Genomic DNA, 14054 nt, shown 5'->3' on the forward strand with positions numbered 1-14054 from the left:
ACAATACATAATCTCATCATGGTGAGGAAGAGTATGTCCAGTGGACTTCTCTAACCTGCTCAATATGCTCTTTTTCAGGTACTGCTAACTGTGGTTGGATAACTTCAAAGTTCCTGTCCTTCCTTTACCTTTACACTGGATTTGGACTGGAGGCTTTGCAGGCAGAAAATGCTAAAAATTATCCTATCTATAAAACAGGCACGAGGCGACCTTATTAACAACTAAATGCTTCCTGAGGGAATAAATGACCCAATATTGTGTTCCTGTCCATTGTGCTAATACAATCAAATATTCTTACAATGCTGTTGAACAACTTGCTTGCCTACTTGTTTCAGCGCTTCAGTGGATTGGGCCCACCGGTGTTGCACAGGGACCCTAGATTCCTCACCTTGCCTCTTTCTGTGGGTGCCCAGTCAGAAGAGGAGGCAGGGAAAGGGAAACTGAGGTAATGTCTCTGAGTGTGTGTCTGTGGGAGGAGGCAGGTCAGGGAATCCGGGATGCCTACACAACACCTGTGGGCCAGATCCGCCAAACTGCACTGAAGCACCATCTCTATTCAGAAATGTAACCAACAGAAATCTGCCATTTTGCCATGTGTCAAATTCAGACACTATTGTACAGTCAGGTAGGCCGGCACTCAACTTTGGTCTTCTCCCATCCCAACCTACTTGAAATCCACCTGCATGGACCCTAGTCAACACCACAGGTCCATGCCACTCACAGTCCACAGCTGGGGCTGAATTTTTATCACTTGCTGCACTGAATGGGCTTCTCTCAGTGAATATCAATATGCTCATATGGCAGCCAGTTCCCCTGCTCCTAATGCTCACTGGCCAGCTTCAATACTCTCTCATGCTGGTGCTCCCACCTCTAGCGCTGCTTCTGTGTTGGGGCTGAGCATCCCACCAGAGGATGTTGTAGTGTGTACTCTCTATTGTCCAGCTAGACTGTACTTCCTATTAGTAATGTTAAAAAATGAAAGCTGCCATGCTTTCTCTGCATTGCAGTTTTTCAGGAAGCACCCTCTCTGGAGCCTAAAGGACAGCAAGACTACAACATCCAGAAACAACTGCAGCATCTTCCATTTTTGTACCTCAGGTTCCCCTATCTGGATTTGGGTATTTTTTTGAATTGAAAATCCCAGTAGCCATAGCCAACATAGGCAATGGTCAGGTTGTCACAGAAACTTTAATTCATAAATATCTAAGACTGCCAGATCAGGAACCACAGCTACATGCAAATGCAATTATTTTCACCATACTGTATTTGTATATACTTCTTTATTCCAATATCTATCTGTCTGTCTGTCTGTCTGTCTGTCTGTCTGTCTGTCTGTCTGTCTGTCTGTCTGTCTGTCTGTCTGTCTGTCTGTCTGTCTAACTGGAAGTCTGGACTGAGTGATAACGGAGAAATTTTGAAAATAGGCTGAGGGCCACAAGGGATTGGATTGAGGGCTGCATCCATTGCCCATGGACATCTTAAAATAACAAAGTAGGGTTGATGTGCCTCCTGCAATTCTCTTACATTCCATGCCTGAGATTATCCTTTCTACTGTGGGTACAGTAGCTGCAAATAAAGGAATTCCTAATAAACTCATCATAATTCTATTTCTTCCCTCTGCCTCTACTCTTGGTTCACAAACAAAGGTGAGAATCGAGTTGGTACACAGGGGTAACACTATACCTCTTAGAATCTCTCTGAGTCCCACATCCAGCATAGGCATTTCAGGTCAAAAGTAGAATATTTCCAAGTTCTGTAGCAGATATGATGAGGAATGGCAGTTTCGTGCAGTTTCCCATCCAGCTATAGTCAATATATTTCACTGAAGACATTCCAAAGACTAAATCCTCTGGGTTTAACCATGGGTTCAATCTGCTAAAATATGGACCATTTTAATTGCACTTACTGAAACTCAGACTTTGCTTCTTCAAAATCTTCTGCTACAAAGTAGATCTGCTGAAAGTTCTGGTCTTGGTATGGCTGGATCACCATCACATCTGGGTCAAAGGGTTTGTATTCTGGTTTGTTTGATAATGCATACTTTTAGAAAGAAAACATCAAGAGTGTTAAGAATATATTGACATGCCAGTCAAAGATGTCTCCTTGTCTGCACTGGTTCCAACACCACCAAATTTTTATTATTATCACAAAAAGTTGAGGATAGCTAATTTTTGAACTACAAATCCACAAATCCCCTAGCCTGCATAGCATGGGATTGGGAATGAGAAGCAATCTTGCCACTGCCAAGATTTTTGTCAAGACTATAAATCCTGGCATGACAAGAGAGCACTTCAAGAACTGCCCAGCCTACTCAAGAAATCTTGGAAGCATGCAAGACTGAGATGCCAAGTGGCTGGCTTCCCCTCTCCTGTCATGATTTCTTCAATTCTGCAAAATATATGTGGCTTAAAATTCCTGTAAACATGAAAATTTGGTGCTTTATTCTTTGTGAAGCTAAGCACACAAACACAGCAAGCACAACAGGATAGGCTGACTGATTACAAAGACTCAAAACACCAATTCAGTGTTAAGAAGATTTTTAGAACAAAACAAAAGTTATATATATATATATATTTTCCTAGAGATGGGAAATGTTTCCTTTTTTAAAAAATTCTCAGAATTACACAGCCAGAATATGAGTGGCAGCATGACAGCTATAGACCAGTCATTCCCAACCTTGAGTCCCCCCAAGAATTGATGCTTTTGAATTGTGGTGCTGGAGGAGACTCTTGAGAGTCCCCTGGACTGCAAGGAGAACAAACCTATCCATTCTGAAGGCAATCAACCATGAGTGCTCCCTGGAAGGACAGATCCTGAAGCTGAGGCTCCAGTACTTTGGCCATCTCATGAGAAGAGAAGACTCCCTGGAAAAGACCCTGATGTTGGGAAAGTGTGAAGGCAAGAGGAGAAGGGGACGACAGAGGATGAGATGGTTGTACAGTGTCATCGAAGCAACCAACATGAATTTGACCCAACTCTGGGAGGCAGTGGAAGACAGGAGGGCCTGGCATGCTCTGGTCCATGGTGTCATGAAGAGTTGGACATGACTAAACAAACAAACAAACTGGGCAATGTCTGCCTGTACCATGATGCCTGTACCATGTTGGTCCATGTAGTGTCCTTGAATCTCTTCCAAGTGTAGTGAGTTCAGTCTGCATTTAGTTAGCAGATGTTTCAGCTCATGTGTGCTAATAAGGGACAAATATGGGGGCAGCTTTCCAAAGGGCCCCAAGAAAGCCTTTGTATATCCTATTGGAACCGCAGCTAGCTACAGATGCTATGGTAGTCTGGACATCAATATCATATAATCATTTAATGATATCTTCTTGGCCTGCCTCATACTCCGTCCTGTGGAGGTAGGTTGGGGAGTAACCCAGCTTTGATATAGTTGTGGGTGGACATCTTTCCAGTGAGACCAGCGGTGAGGCCATATGGAACACTGCCTTAAGCCAGTACCCGCAGAGTAGCATGACATCTCAGAGTGGAAGTAGATCTTGGTACCCATAGTGCTCTGGTTAAAAATTTATGTTGAACAGATTCCAATTTTGTAACATTTTAAAAAGCCCAAACTGGGCCTCCAAAAAGCACCTGGGCGAGCAGTTTATACATTTGCATTAGTGGTGCCCCCATTTTTCTGCCTGGTCCAGAAGAGAAAAATACTTGCAAAATGGAGAAAATGCACAAAAACAATTGTAATTTTGCCTAGTAGAAAGAGAAAAAAACCCTTTTGTTCCCACACCTAAGGAAGAAATAAGTAAAGATTTATATTCCTCAACTTGACTCTGTCTATCCAAAGCTGATATGAAAAGCCATATTTTATGTAGACTGAATACTGACTCCTTAGTGAGCTGTGTGTAGTACACAGACTTTACCCCTGAGAATGCTCTAAATCTAAACCAGATGCATTAGTCATAATAAGCAGCAATATTGTATTTCAGGCCTTGTGAACACTCGTTGAAAGATTTTAGAATCTCAAGCACATATTGTACCAGCAGAATCTTTAATTCTTTGCTCTGGGAATTTATGCTTTAAAATGTTCAGATGACCTGATATAACCCCGTAGGAGCCAAGAAGCCTTGTTTTTCTACAAGTGAAGCATGCAAAGGTTGAGGTCTGCCAATCACAAAGTATGGGCCATTTCATTTTACTGTACATATAGGCTAGACTCCAGGGTGGGTGTTAACATAAAATTCATTTCACATAATGCAGAACAGCTGACAGTACAGTAAAATTACAGTGCCAAACTGAGCATCTCAGCTGCATTCCTGCACAAGGTTGGCCAACAGGCAAAAACTGATGTGTTAGCTGTGGACTCAGACCCTGTTGTACAGATCCCATCTCCCATTTTGAAGACCAACGTGACCTTTCTGACCCACATATGCTAAGAAATAGGACTGATTCTTACTTGTTCCTTAAAGTGAATACAGTCGTGCCTCGCTTTATGATTGCCCTGCATTATGATGAAACTGCATTGCGACGAAGGGGTTTCAATGGGTTTCAATGGGTTTTTTTCGCTTTACGATATTTTTGCTTAACGGTGATTTTCCTGGAACGGATTATCGCCGTTAAGCGAGGCACCACTGTATTTAATGGCTAGAATCCAACAGAGGTACAATGACATAAATGGCAACAAGGAAGAGCTGCTAGTTAACAAGTTTCCACAGGTTTCCTTTTTGTTTGCAGTGTCTCACATGACTTACACACAATGAAGAACACCACAGAAACTTTCAGGTTACATCATTGTAATGTCCCCCTGCATTGTATTTACACAACAATGACCTGCAGTGTGTGCACAATAAATCTTGGGCATTCATTACAAGGATTTTCCTTCTGTGTGAAAACATACTGACTCAGATCCAGACTCAGTTACTGAATGGAACTGGGAAAATTTTGACTCTACAGATGTCAATTAATTTCATTTTCTTAATCATCCTTCACTGTCATCTATGTTGGCTGAGGCTGATGAAATCTGTAGTCTAACAACATCCAGAGGGTTATAGGTTAGCCATCCTTGCCTCAGAGTAAGACTGATTAAAGCAGATCTACTAAGTAAACATAAGACCTGTTAGAATCAACCCACTGAATCAGTGCAACATAAGCACTGGTGTAATGGAGCCAGTACTCACAGGGTCAAAGCCCCAACACTTTCTGGCTGGCAGGGACCATAACATCATCTGCCACCCTTCTAAGGCATCCCTGTTCCCTCCGAACTTAGCTGCAATCCTCTCAGTAGTTAGAAGATACATAGATTTTCCTGCAACAGCACATTGTTGCAAGCTATCACTGTTGTAATGCAAAGTATTAGAGAATAGCTTGGTCTTGAATTGATAATTTGGAGGCTGAAATCCTGTTGCACATTCCAGTAAGTTAAGAAATCTCTGTAGGCATTATCTGTTCCACAATGAGTTGTGGAGCTCAATATACAATAGGTAATATCTACAGAAAGTTGCACCATTTGAGTAACAGTACAACAGGATTTCAGCCAATGTCATTAATTGTACAAAAGATTTGCTCTTCAATTGCTTATATGCACTGATCCAACTACCTGCATATATGGACCCTCCTTGTGGGGATGTTGGCCATGAGGAGCATTATGAACACCTGCAATTCCAGAGTTACCTGCTCACTACTGAACTAATGAGTAATTCAAGTCTTAGTGCTTTAACTAGATGTGTCTTATGTCTGGATCCAACACATTCATTTGCATAGCATCTTGATATAAATAATTAGAGATATACTATCAATGCAAAGAACTGTCTGAACACTGGAGATCAGACCAGACAATGGCCGAAAACTTCTTCTTTAGCATGGTAGATTGCAGCCGGATTGGGCCCATTGAATCAGTGAAGATTTTGTGACTTAGTTCCTCCATACATTCCATTGCTTCAAAGGGTCAGCTCTACCTGACACGTGATTTCTCCTGTCTTTGTATCTTGAATTTAACATACTTTGTTGTGTTTTTGGTCACTGGAGGGTAAACATGGAATTAATTTGCAAATCTAATTACTTGGCTACATTTCTATCAGGAGATCTGGCTGTGAGATAAAATATAGGTTAATGGAAGGAATATAAAGACCCATAACTGGAGACATGTGGAGGTTTTTTGTGGAGGGGGGGATACTATGACACATTCTCTAGGCATCAGTAACAATTTTGGCACACTGGGCAAGTGGCAGCATCTTCTACCCCCCCCCTACCACCACTCTGAGGCATGGGCATAATCCACACCAAAGAAAAAGGAGAAGGATGATGTGGTTTCTCCTTAAAATAAAGTATATGATTTCAAAGACAGGAGAGTGACTAGAACCAGGAGGTGTTGCCATTTATTTTCCAGATATTCACTGGTAAATTCATCACCACATTTTGGTACCATCTAAATTTTGTTACCCTGGGATAAAGACTCTGTTGACCTACAGTTTTTAGGACCCTGACAGCTGGCCTAGTCACTGGCCGTACTGCCTTAGGAATTCTGGGAACTGTAGTCCAGAAACACATCTATGAACATTTCTACCCTTAACATCTAGTTTGACTGCAACTTGGACTAAATTTATAAGAATCAGGATGAAAAACACCCAGTAAAGATTTCAATAGCCTGAGATCCCATCATCATCATCATGCTTGGTCCTTAAGGAAGTGTCTTTCTCAGTTTTAGTTAGAAACATCACACATGGTGTGATCTATCTATTATTTATGATTTATGTTATGTTTTGTTAATTGATATTTTCGATTTATGTTATTATAATTGTATATATGTTGTTGTTGTTAGCCGCTCAGAGTGATATAGACTTATCAGATGGGCGGGATATAAGTCAAATAAATAAATAAATAATAAATGGTGTTATTTCAAAATGAACCATATGGATGTCAGGCTTACTGCTGTCCTGCAGTGTTTGCAGCTTGTAAGTTAATATAATGCTGGTGATATAAACATCTTCAAAAGATCGAACCCCTTGAAAATTCCACGCATCATAAAAACATCAGTACTATTACAACTTACCATCAGCTCTCCATAGGAAGAAAGAAGACCTGCTCCATAGGCTTTGATAGCTCCATTTTGTTTGCAGAGGCCAAACTCAACAGTAAACCAGTAGAGCTGAGAGAACCATAAAACACAAAATGAAATTGAATAGATTTGGAAAGCTCCATGGGAGAAACGGTGTCCTCCACCATGTACCTGCACCCTGATTGTCTATCATTCATTCGTTCGTTCGTTCGTTCGTTCGTTTGTTCAGCTTTTACCCCACCCAACTAGATTCTAAATGAATCTACTCTGGGCAGCTTACAGTCTGAGCAATATAAAACCAAGAATTAAAACAGACAATATCAGAACAAAAGAGAGATGAGCAGAATCCAAGATGGGAAAACACAGATAACTAAGTGATGGAAGAGGGAAAGGCCTGCTTGAAGAACCAAGTTTTCAGCTTGTTCTTGAAAGCTCCCAGCGAGGGTGCCAGGCGAATCTCAGGGAGCAAGATGTTCCAGAGGCAAAGGGCCACTGCTGAGAAGGCCCAGTTTCTAGTTCTCTCCTTCCGGGCCTCTCTTGGGAATCTAGCCCCTCGGCCACCCAGCCTGGCTAGATTGAGTGACATGAGTAGAGCTAGTTGGGAGCAGGTGGTATCGAGGTTCTAAACTGTTTAGGACTTTATATGTAAGCATTAATACCTTGACGTCAATGCGGAAACGAATGGGCAACCAGTGTAAGGCTGCCAGAGTAAGGGGAAATATGATATTTTTTCACCTCAGTTAATAGTCTGGAGGCCATGTTCTGGACCATTTGTCCTTTCCACATCAATATCAAGGGCAGCCCCACATAGAGTGCATTACAGTAGTCTAATCTCGAGATTACAAGTGCATGGATCAGAGTGGGGAGCTTATCTGCCCCTTCCTGCAGTGCCCTTCTTTTTCAGTTCTTGGGCCAGAGCTTGGAAATGGTTCTTTCTTGAACTACAACTCCCAGGCTAAAATCCTGTTATGTGTGTTCCACAGTACTGATATTATCATCAGAGGAAGATCACCACTGATTAAAGACTTCTTTTTTCAATGTTTCATCTCATTATACACTAGATGTGCACATCTCAAAAATCAAGAAATTTAATCAGTAGCAATCTGCCACTGACTATATCATTCCTATTGCGCAAATGGAGTTGTCCAACTAACCACAGTTAGTATGGCCAGCCTAGCTGGGAGATACTGGGAGTTATATTCCAAACATGTAACATTGCCAGGTTTTGCACTAGACTTGTGTTTGGCTTTATGTCTTCATCTTGCTAATACAGTGTAGCAATATTGCATTGTATGGAATGCATTGTGGAATACAGATGGTATCTGCCCAATAATATGAGATGCATACTCACTGCTGATAGTTTTTCTATATCCAGATCAGATGCTCCAAGAGAAGCCAGCCCAATATCCTAAATCAAACAGACCCGTTTATATTAAAATGTACGAACCACACTTCCATTCCTCAAAAGCCCCCCTGAAAATGGCATCTGGTCAAGACAGACACAAGCATGTAAGAATACAAGAACACTCTTACTAATTTACGTATAGTGTGTGTCCATTTAATCCAGCATACTGTTTCTAATATGATACAGCCAGATTGGCAGGAATCCACCAGCAGGGTATGAGAAGGATATACCCTTTGTGCTGTCACTGCCAGCAACTGGTATATGGCCTCAAAATTTGAAGGTTCTTGGCCTAATAGGAATTGATGGCCCCCTATTTATTGAGCTCATCTGTGAGACTGTATGGTCTTTTGGTTAAGAATAAAGATCTGTGTAGTTCTGGATTCCTCTGAGCCATCTAGCCCATTCAATTGATTAGATCATGTAGGGTACTAATTCTAGAGACTGGAGCAGATGTTTCCGGCATATAGAACATGAGATCTCTCCTGAAGCTGTTCCCCCTTCCTTCTGTTACAGTGCTAAGAATATTACCTGTGAGAACAGGGCAAATTCTTTATCAGCTAGCATAGGTACATGACCCAGCAATTCGTGGCAACAATCCCTGTGAAAACAAAATCGTATTTAAAACATGAAAAAAGTGTCATGCTTATATACCATCTCATAGTACTTAAAGCGCTTTCTGGGTGTGTTTATAATTTTAATTATGCAGGCTACACATTCACATACATACAAACACACACATCTCATCAGCAAGTGGATACTCAGTTTATCAACCTGGGAAGGATGGAAAGCTGAGTGAACCTCAAGCCAGCTACCTGGGATTGAACCTGCATTGTGAGCAGAGTTTTGGCTGCAGTACTGCAGTTTAAACACTGTGCCCCAAGGCTCCTTTTTTGTGATGCAAAATGGGTGTCTTGTTTTTCCTTGACAAGACTCGATGGCCAGATCACAACTCCGAGAAAGTACATTTGATCCTTTCCTTACTATTCCATGGCTTCTCTTGACCATCCTTTCCTTCTGCCCTCTTACCTACTGTTCTCCGCCAGATGTTTTATGCCATTCTGTTGTTCTACTCATTATTATGCCATGGGATGAGTAAAAAAGACAAGAGAAAAACATCAGATAAGAGAACAGGTAATTGCTTTCTCCCCAGATCGTGGACAACATAAAGGTTGTTGCTGTGGCAAATTTGGGATGCTATAATCTTCACAACTTGGGAAAATTACTTACCTTTTTTTCCGCCCTTTTACTACGGTTCTCAGAATCTCTCCCATGATTATTGACCATGCTACTTAGGGAATTCTGGGAATTTTAGTCCAAAAATGGAACTTTTCTAAGCTCTGATAACCCCCTGATTGAACAGCAGGAGAACCCAAATTTCAATGATCACTGAACAACTTCACCAAATAGATACAATCCTAACTGGAAGAAGAAGGTCCTATAAATCACTCCACTGGATTGACTACTGTTATGCACTTCAACTAGATAAAGTTATACACCAACTAAGGAACTGGCCAGTGCTTTTCGCTTTTCACATCCTTCTTTACATTCTCCTGCTGGGACAAACTTTCCCTCCTGCTGCTAACTCTTTGGAGCTGTTCCTTTGCTGTTTTATAATTACCCATTTCCAGGAGGTGAACTCTTTCCCTTCAAGAGAAGGCCGGCACTTCCACAATTATCTTCCAGCTCAGGAAGAAACACTCTCCCTATTTATCTTAGCTCTAAATCTTCAAATCTATCTACAAGTGGCTCAAAAACTCCACTATGAGAAAGAGTAGACCATTCTCAGCAACTCAGTAGATCAAACCAAATGCAAATTAAAATCTAAATCTTGTCTCTGTATTTTAATCAAGGTGTGAATTAGGCTGAGGGTTATGTGCCAAACTGTGATGAGAGAAAAGTGAAGACATAATTTACAGTTATCTAGTGGACTGGAGTTTGCAGCCTGACTGGAATTAACAAAAGAAATAAAAGAAAGGAGAGGGGAAATTATCACAGAGCACCACATATGTAGTTTGAGTCTCATATAAACGGACGCAACTTTTTAAACAAACAGTTATTTGGCAATTTGAATTGCTGATCTTTGATTCCGATGCCAAGCTTCGAAAACAAGCTGACTGTAATAAAATACAGGCCCAAAATATGAAAGATCCAAGAACTTACAGTGTGGCCAGAGAAGGCTGTTATGTGTAAATGTATCCTAAGTGATTGAGACTGACAGTCAAAATTGAACTCGTGCCAAACCCTATGAGAATCACAAAGAATTCTAAAATGCCTGAGTTATTTGCCTCAGGCCCCAGTCCTGGCAGAACTGAAATGCTACATTCTGTGAAGCACCAATCCAGCCTACAGAGGTACAACTGCCCTTATGGGTCATGGTGTGAAAACCAGAACTTACAGATAATACTTTTAAAACTACAAGTCGCACAATCTTCAGGCCGGCATGGCCAATAGCTTATGCTCATTCTCCTTATGGCAATTTCATGATCTGATAGCAACTACAATTTGGTTATGTTGCACTTTCGGACAACAGACCACAGAATGCTTCAGCCAGCATAGCCACTGGTTTTTGCTGGAATTATTGCAACTTTTGTAGGCTGCCTTTAAGAGATGTTGTCTGGGAGAGACCTTTCTAGGGTGGAATGACAATCAATCAATCAATCAATCAATCAATCAATCAATCAATCAATCAATCAATCAATCAATCAATTGTTCCCTCTCTGTCTCAGATTTTAAAGAGAGCCACACCTCTCTACTTAAGTCTTCTTTTCCCACTCTTTTTTTCTGTCAGTGGTTAGTTAGACTGAGTTATGTAGTCAGTCAGAGTCAATGGTCTACTACTGATATGTAGTCAGTAAGCAGACTATGAATCGGTTAAGTTCTGCTCCTGTAACCAGTCATTATTTTTCTACAATCATTTCTACAATCATTTTCTACAGTATGTTATTTTTAATCTATTCAGAACTATGAGTAAATGGAACTTTTTATTCTTTCTCTTACCAGTGTCTCCGAGTAAGTTATTGAGACAGTAAGTGCCAGTTAAGGAGAACTCAGAAATAAAGGGGTGGTCTCCTATGGAGAGACATGAAGCTAAATGTGCTCTATAGGTTTCCACTATAAAGCTAGAAGTTTTTAAGCCTCAAAATCTAACATTCTGCCAAGAGTTCTCACTGATTCTTCAGGTTGCAGTTTTATACCTTGATATCCACCTTAGCTTGTCAGGTCACTTTGAATCCCATAAACCACGTGATCTGAGGCCCATGGTATCAGGGATATTCTGGGAGATACAATCCCCCAAATCTTTCTTTCTCAAACTTTTCTGAGAACGAGTGAGTGATTGTCCTACTCACGGTTCTGGGGAATGCATGGGGGATGATGAGTGCCTGATGTACTGTGTACTTTGGAAGACACGGAAGGCGAAGCCAGCCAGGAAATCCCGAGCGGAGAGAAGCCCTGCAGCTGGCCTCAGTGTAAAGCCTGTCCTTTCTGGAAGAAAAATAAGCAGAGGAGTCACATGTGGTAAGGAAGGAACAGAACACACATAAACAAGAGAGAGAGAGAGAGAGAGAGAGAGAGAGAGAGAGTGTAGCTTTCTACACTGTCTCGAATCAGTGGTTCTCAAACTGGGGCATCCACCCTTCTATAGGATTACAGTATTAAAAAATTCCAAGTGAGGCATGAAATTATGATGTTTTTTGAATAGCTTTAAAAAATATCCACATATTTTAAAAAGAAGAGTTTGGAAAAATATTTTATGGGATGAATAGTTACCATTCAAGTTCACAGGTGTTTGATGTAACTGTGATTATGGTTACTATTTATGAATGGTACCTCTTTCCTTGTTACTAGAAGTAACTGGAATAGTTACTTTTAGGTATTTTTTTAGACACACTCACACACCAGAATGCTACAAGCCCTTGAGCTGTAGTGTAGAAGAAAGCTAGTCAATAAAGCCAGGTGAAAAACCATTGAAACCAGGAACAGTTACCCTGAAAAGAAATGAAATTATCTGTCATTTAATTACATCATAGCATAACTCAGTTATCCTTTTGTTGTTGCAAAGATGAATTAACTGCAAGTAACTCATTACTTGTCACTAGTTGCTTCCCTATGTGGTATTAAGTGTGACAGAAGAGCTCAGGAAAGCATAGGTTGTGATCAAAATCCCAAAATGTGCTTGTGTGAGCAGATGGCTTTCTTATTCCACAAGGATAATAATAATAATAATAATAATAATAATTTATTGTCATTGTAAGTATATACACATACAACGAAATTCACAGACACCCAGAGACCAGACACATGCACACACATAAAATTCCCAAACACTCCCCACCCACTAAAAGTCCCCCACTAAAAATACAAACATCTACACCGCAGGCCAAGTTACACAGTCCAACTAATTATTCACTACTGGTGGTCTTTAAGCTCATTATTAATTGCAATTATAGCTCTGGGATAAAAACTATTGAGAAAACGTGTGGTCCGAGTCTTAATTGTTCTATATCTTCTGCCAGATGGTAACAGTTCAAAAAAGTTATAAGCAGGATGGGAAGAGTCTCTCAGGATGCTATGTGATTTCCTTAGACAGCGGGATGTGAAGATGTCATCCAGGGTTGGTAGCTGGAGCCCGATGATATTCTGAGCAATTTTAATGGTTCTCTGTAGAGCTTTTTTGTCCGCTACAGAGCTACTCCCAAACCATGCCAGAATGCCATAGGTTAGGACACTCTCAATGGTGCTACGATAGTATGACAGAAGCAAATGCTGAGATAAATTTAACTTGCCGAGCATTCTCAGGAAATACAGCCTCTTCTGTGCCTTCTTCATTAGCATGTTGGCATTTATAGTCCATGAGAGGTCCTCTGAGATGTAAGTACCCAGAAATTTAAAACTACCAACTCTCTCCACTTCCTCACCATTTATGTACAGTGGTAAATGTACATATCTCTTCCTCCTAAAATCAATTATGAGTTCTTTAGTTTTTTTGATGTTAAGTGTGAGATGATTTTCTTTACACCAAAGTATCAACCTTTGTACTTCCTTTCTATAAGCAGACTCATTGTTCTTATTTATGAGCCCCACCACTGTCGTATCATCCGCAAATTTAATAATTGCATTGGTGTTATACAGTGGGGTGCAATCATGTGGAGGGTGGAATATGTAAGGTATGGCCACAAACTGTGCATATAGTATTAATGTAACCAAGCTACATGAAACTTATTTAAGTAAAAAAATCAATTTCTGGGCTACTGCAGGTGGTGCATGTTTCTTCCTTCTGCTGGATTACACCAGCATGCTGTGCAGCTGGAGAATGTAACTCATAATAGTTGAGGTTGGGAGGATTTGCACCCAGAACTGCTGGAGATGCCCACTGTCTCTGTACAGGACAGAGACTTTATTTGAACAGTCCATTATTACCTAAGGAGGAGTGGAGTATATGTAACCAGTGAATGAATGAATGAATGAATGAATGAATGAATGAATGAATGAATGAATGAATGAATGAATGATTCAGTCAGTCAATCAGGCACTACTATCAATCAAAACTGAATGCAACCTCTAAAGCATTCCTGCCATTTTGCCCCCATTTAATTTTCATGCATGCTATCCTGACATGAAAGCATTTCGATGTTGTCCTTTATGTGC

At 40.7% G+C, this 14054-nt stretch overlaps 1 protein-coding gene across 2 annotated transcripts in view; it reads right to left on the reverse strand.

Moving 5' to 3' along the window:
* Nucleotides 1-14054, reverse strand: part of LOC110084772 (tyrosine 3-monooxygenase) — a 30317-nt gene that overhangs the window by 2548 nt on the left and 13715 nt on the right. For both annotated transcript variants that reach the window (XM_073000016.2, XM_078376212.1), the window contains 5 exons: nt 11756-11891; nt 8937-9006; nt 8355-8411; nt 6998-7093; nt 1907-2040 (listed from right to left, as the gene is read on the reverse strand). In XM_073000016.2, the coding sequence (XP_072856117.2) occupies nt 1907-2040; nt 6998-7093; nt 8355-8411; nt 8937-9006; nt 11756-11891 (493 nt within the window). The remainder of the gene's footprint in view (nt 1-1906; nt 2041-6997; nt 7094-8354; nt 8412-8936; nt 9007-11755; nt 11892-14054) is intronic.

Source organism: Pogona vitticeps, chromosome 5, assembly GCF_051106095.1.
Source record: "Pogona vitticeps strain Pit_001003342236 chromosome 5, PviZW2.1, whole genome shotgun sequence".
In the NCBI taxonomy this organism is placed as follows: domain Eukaryota; kingdom Metazoa; phylum Chordata; class Lepidosauria; order Squamata; family Agamidae; genus Pogona; species Pogona vitticeps.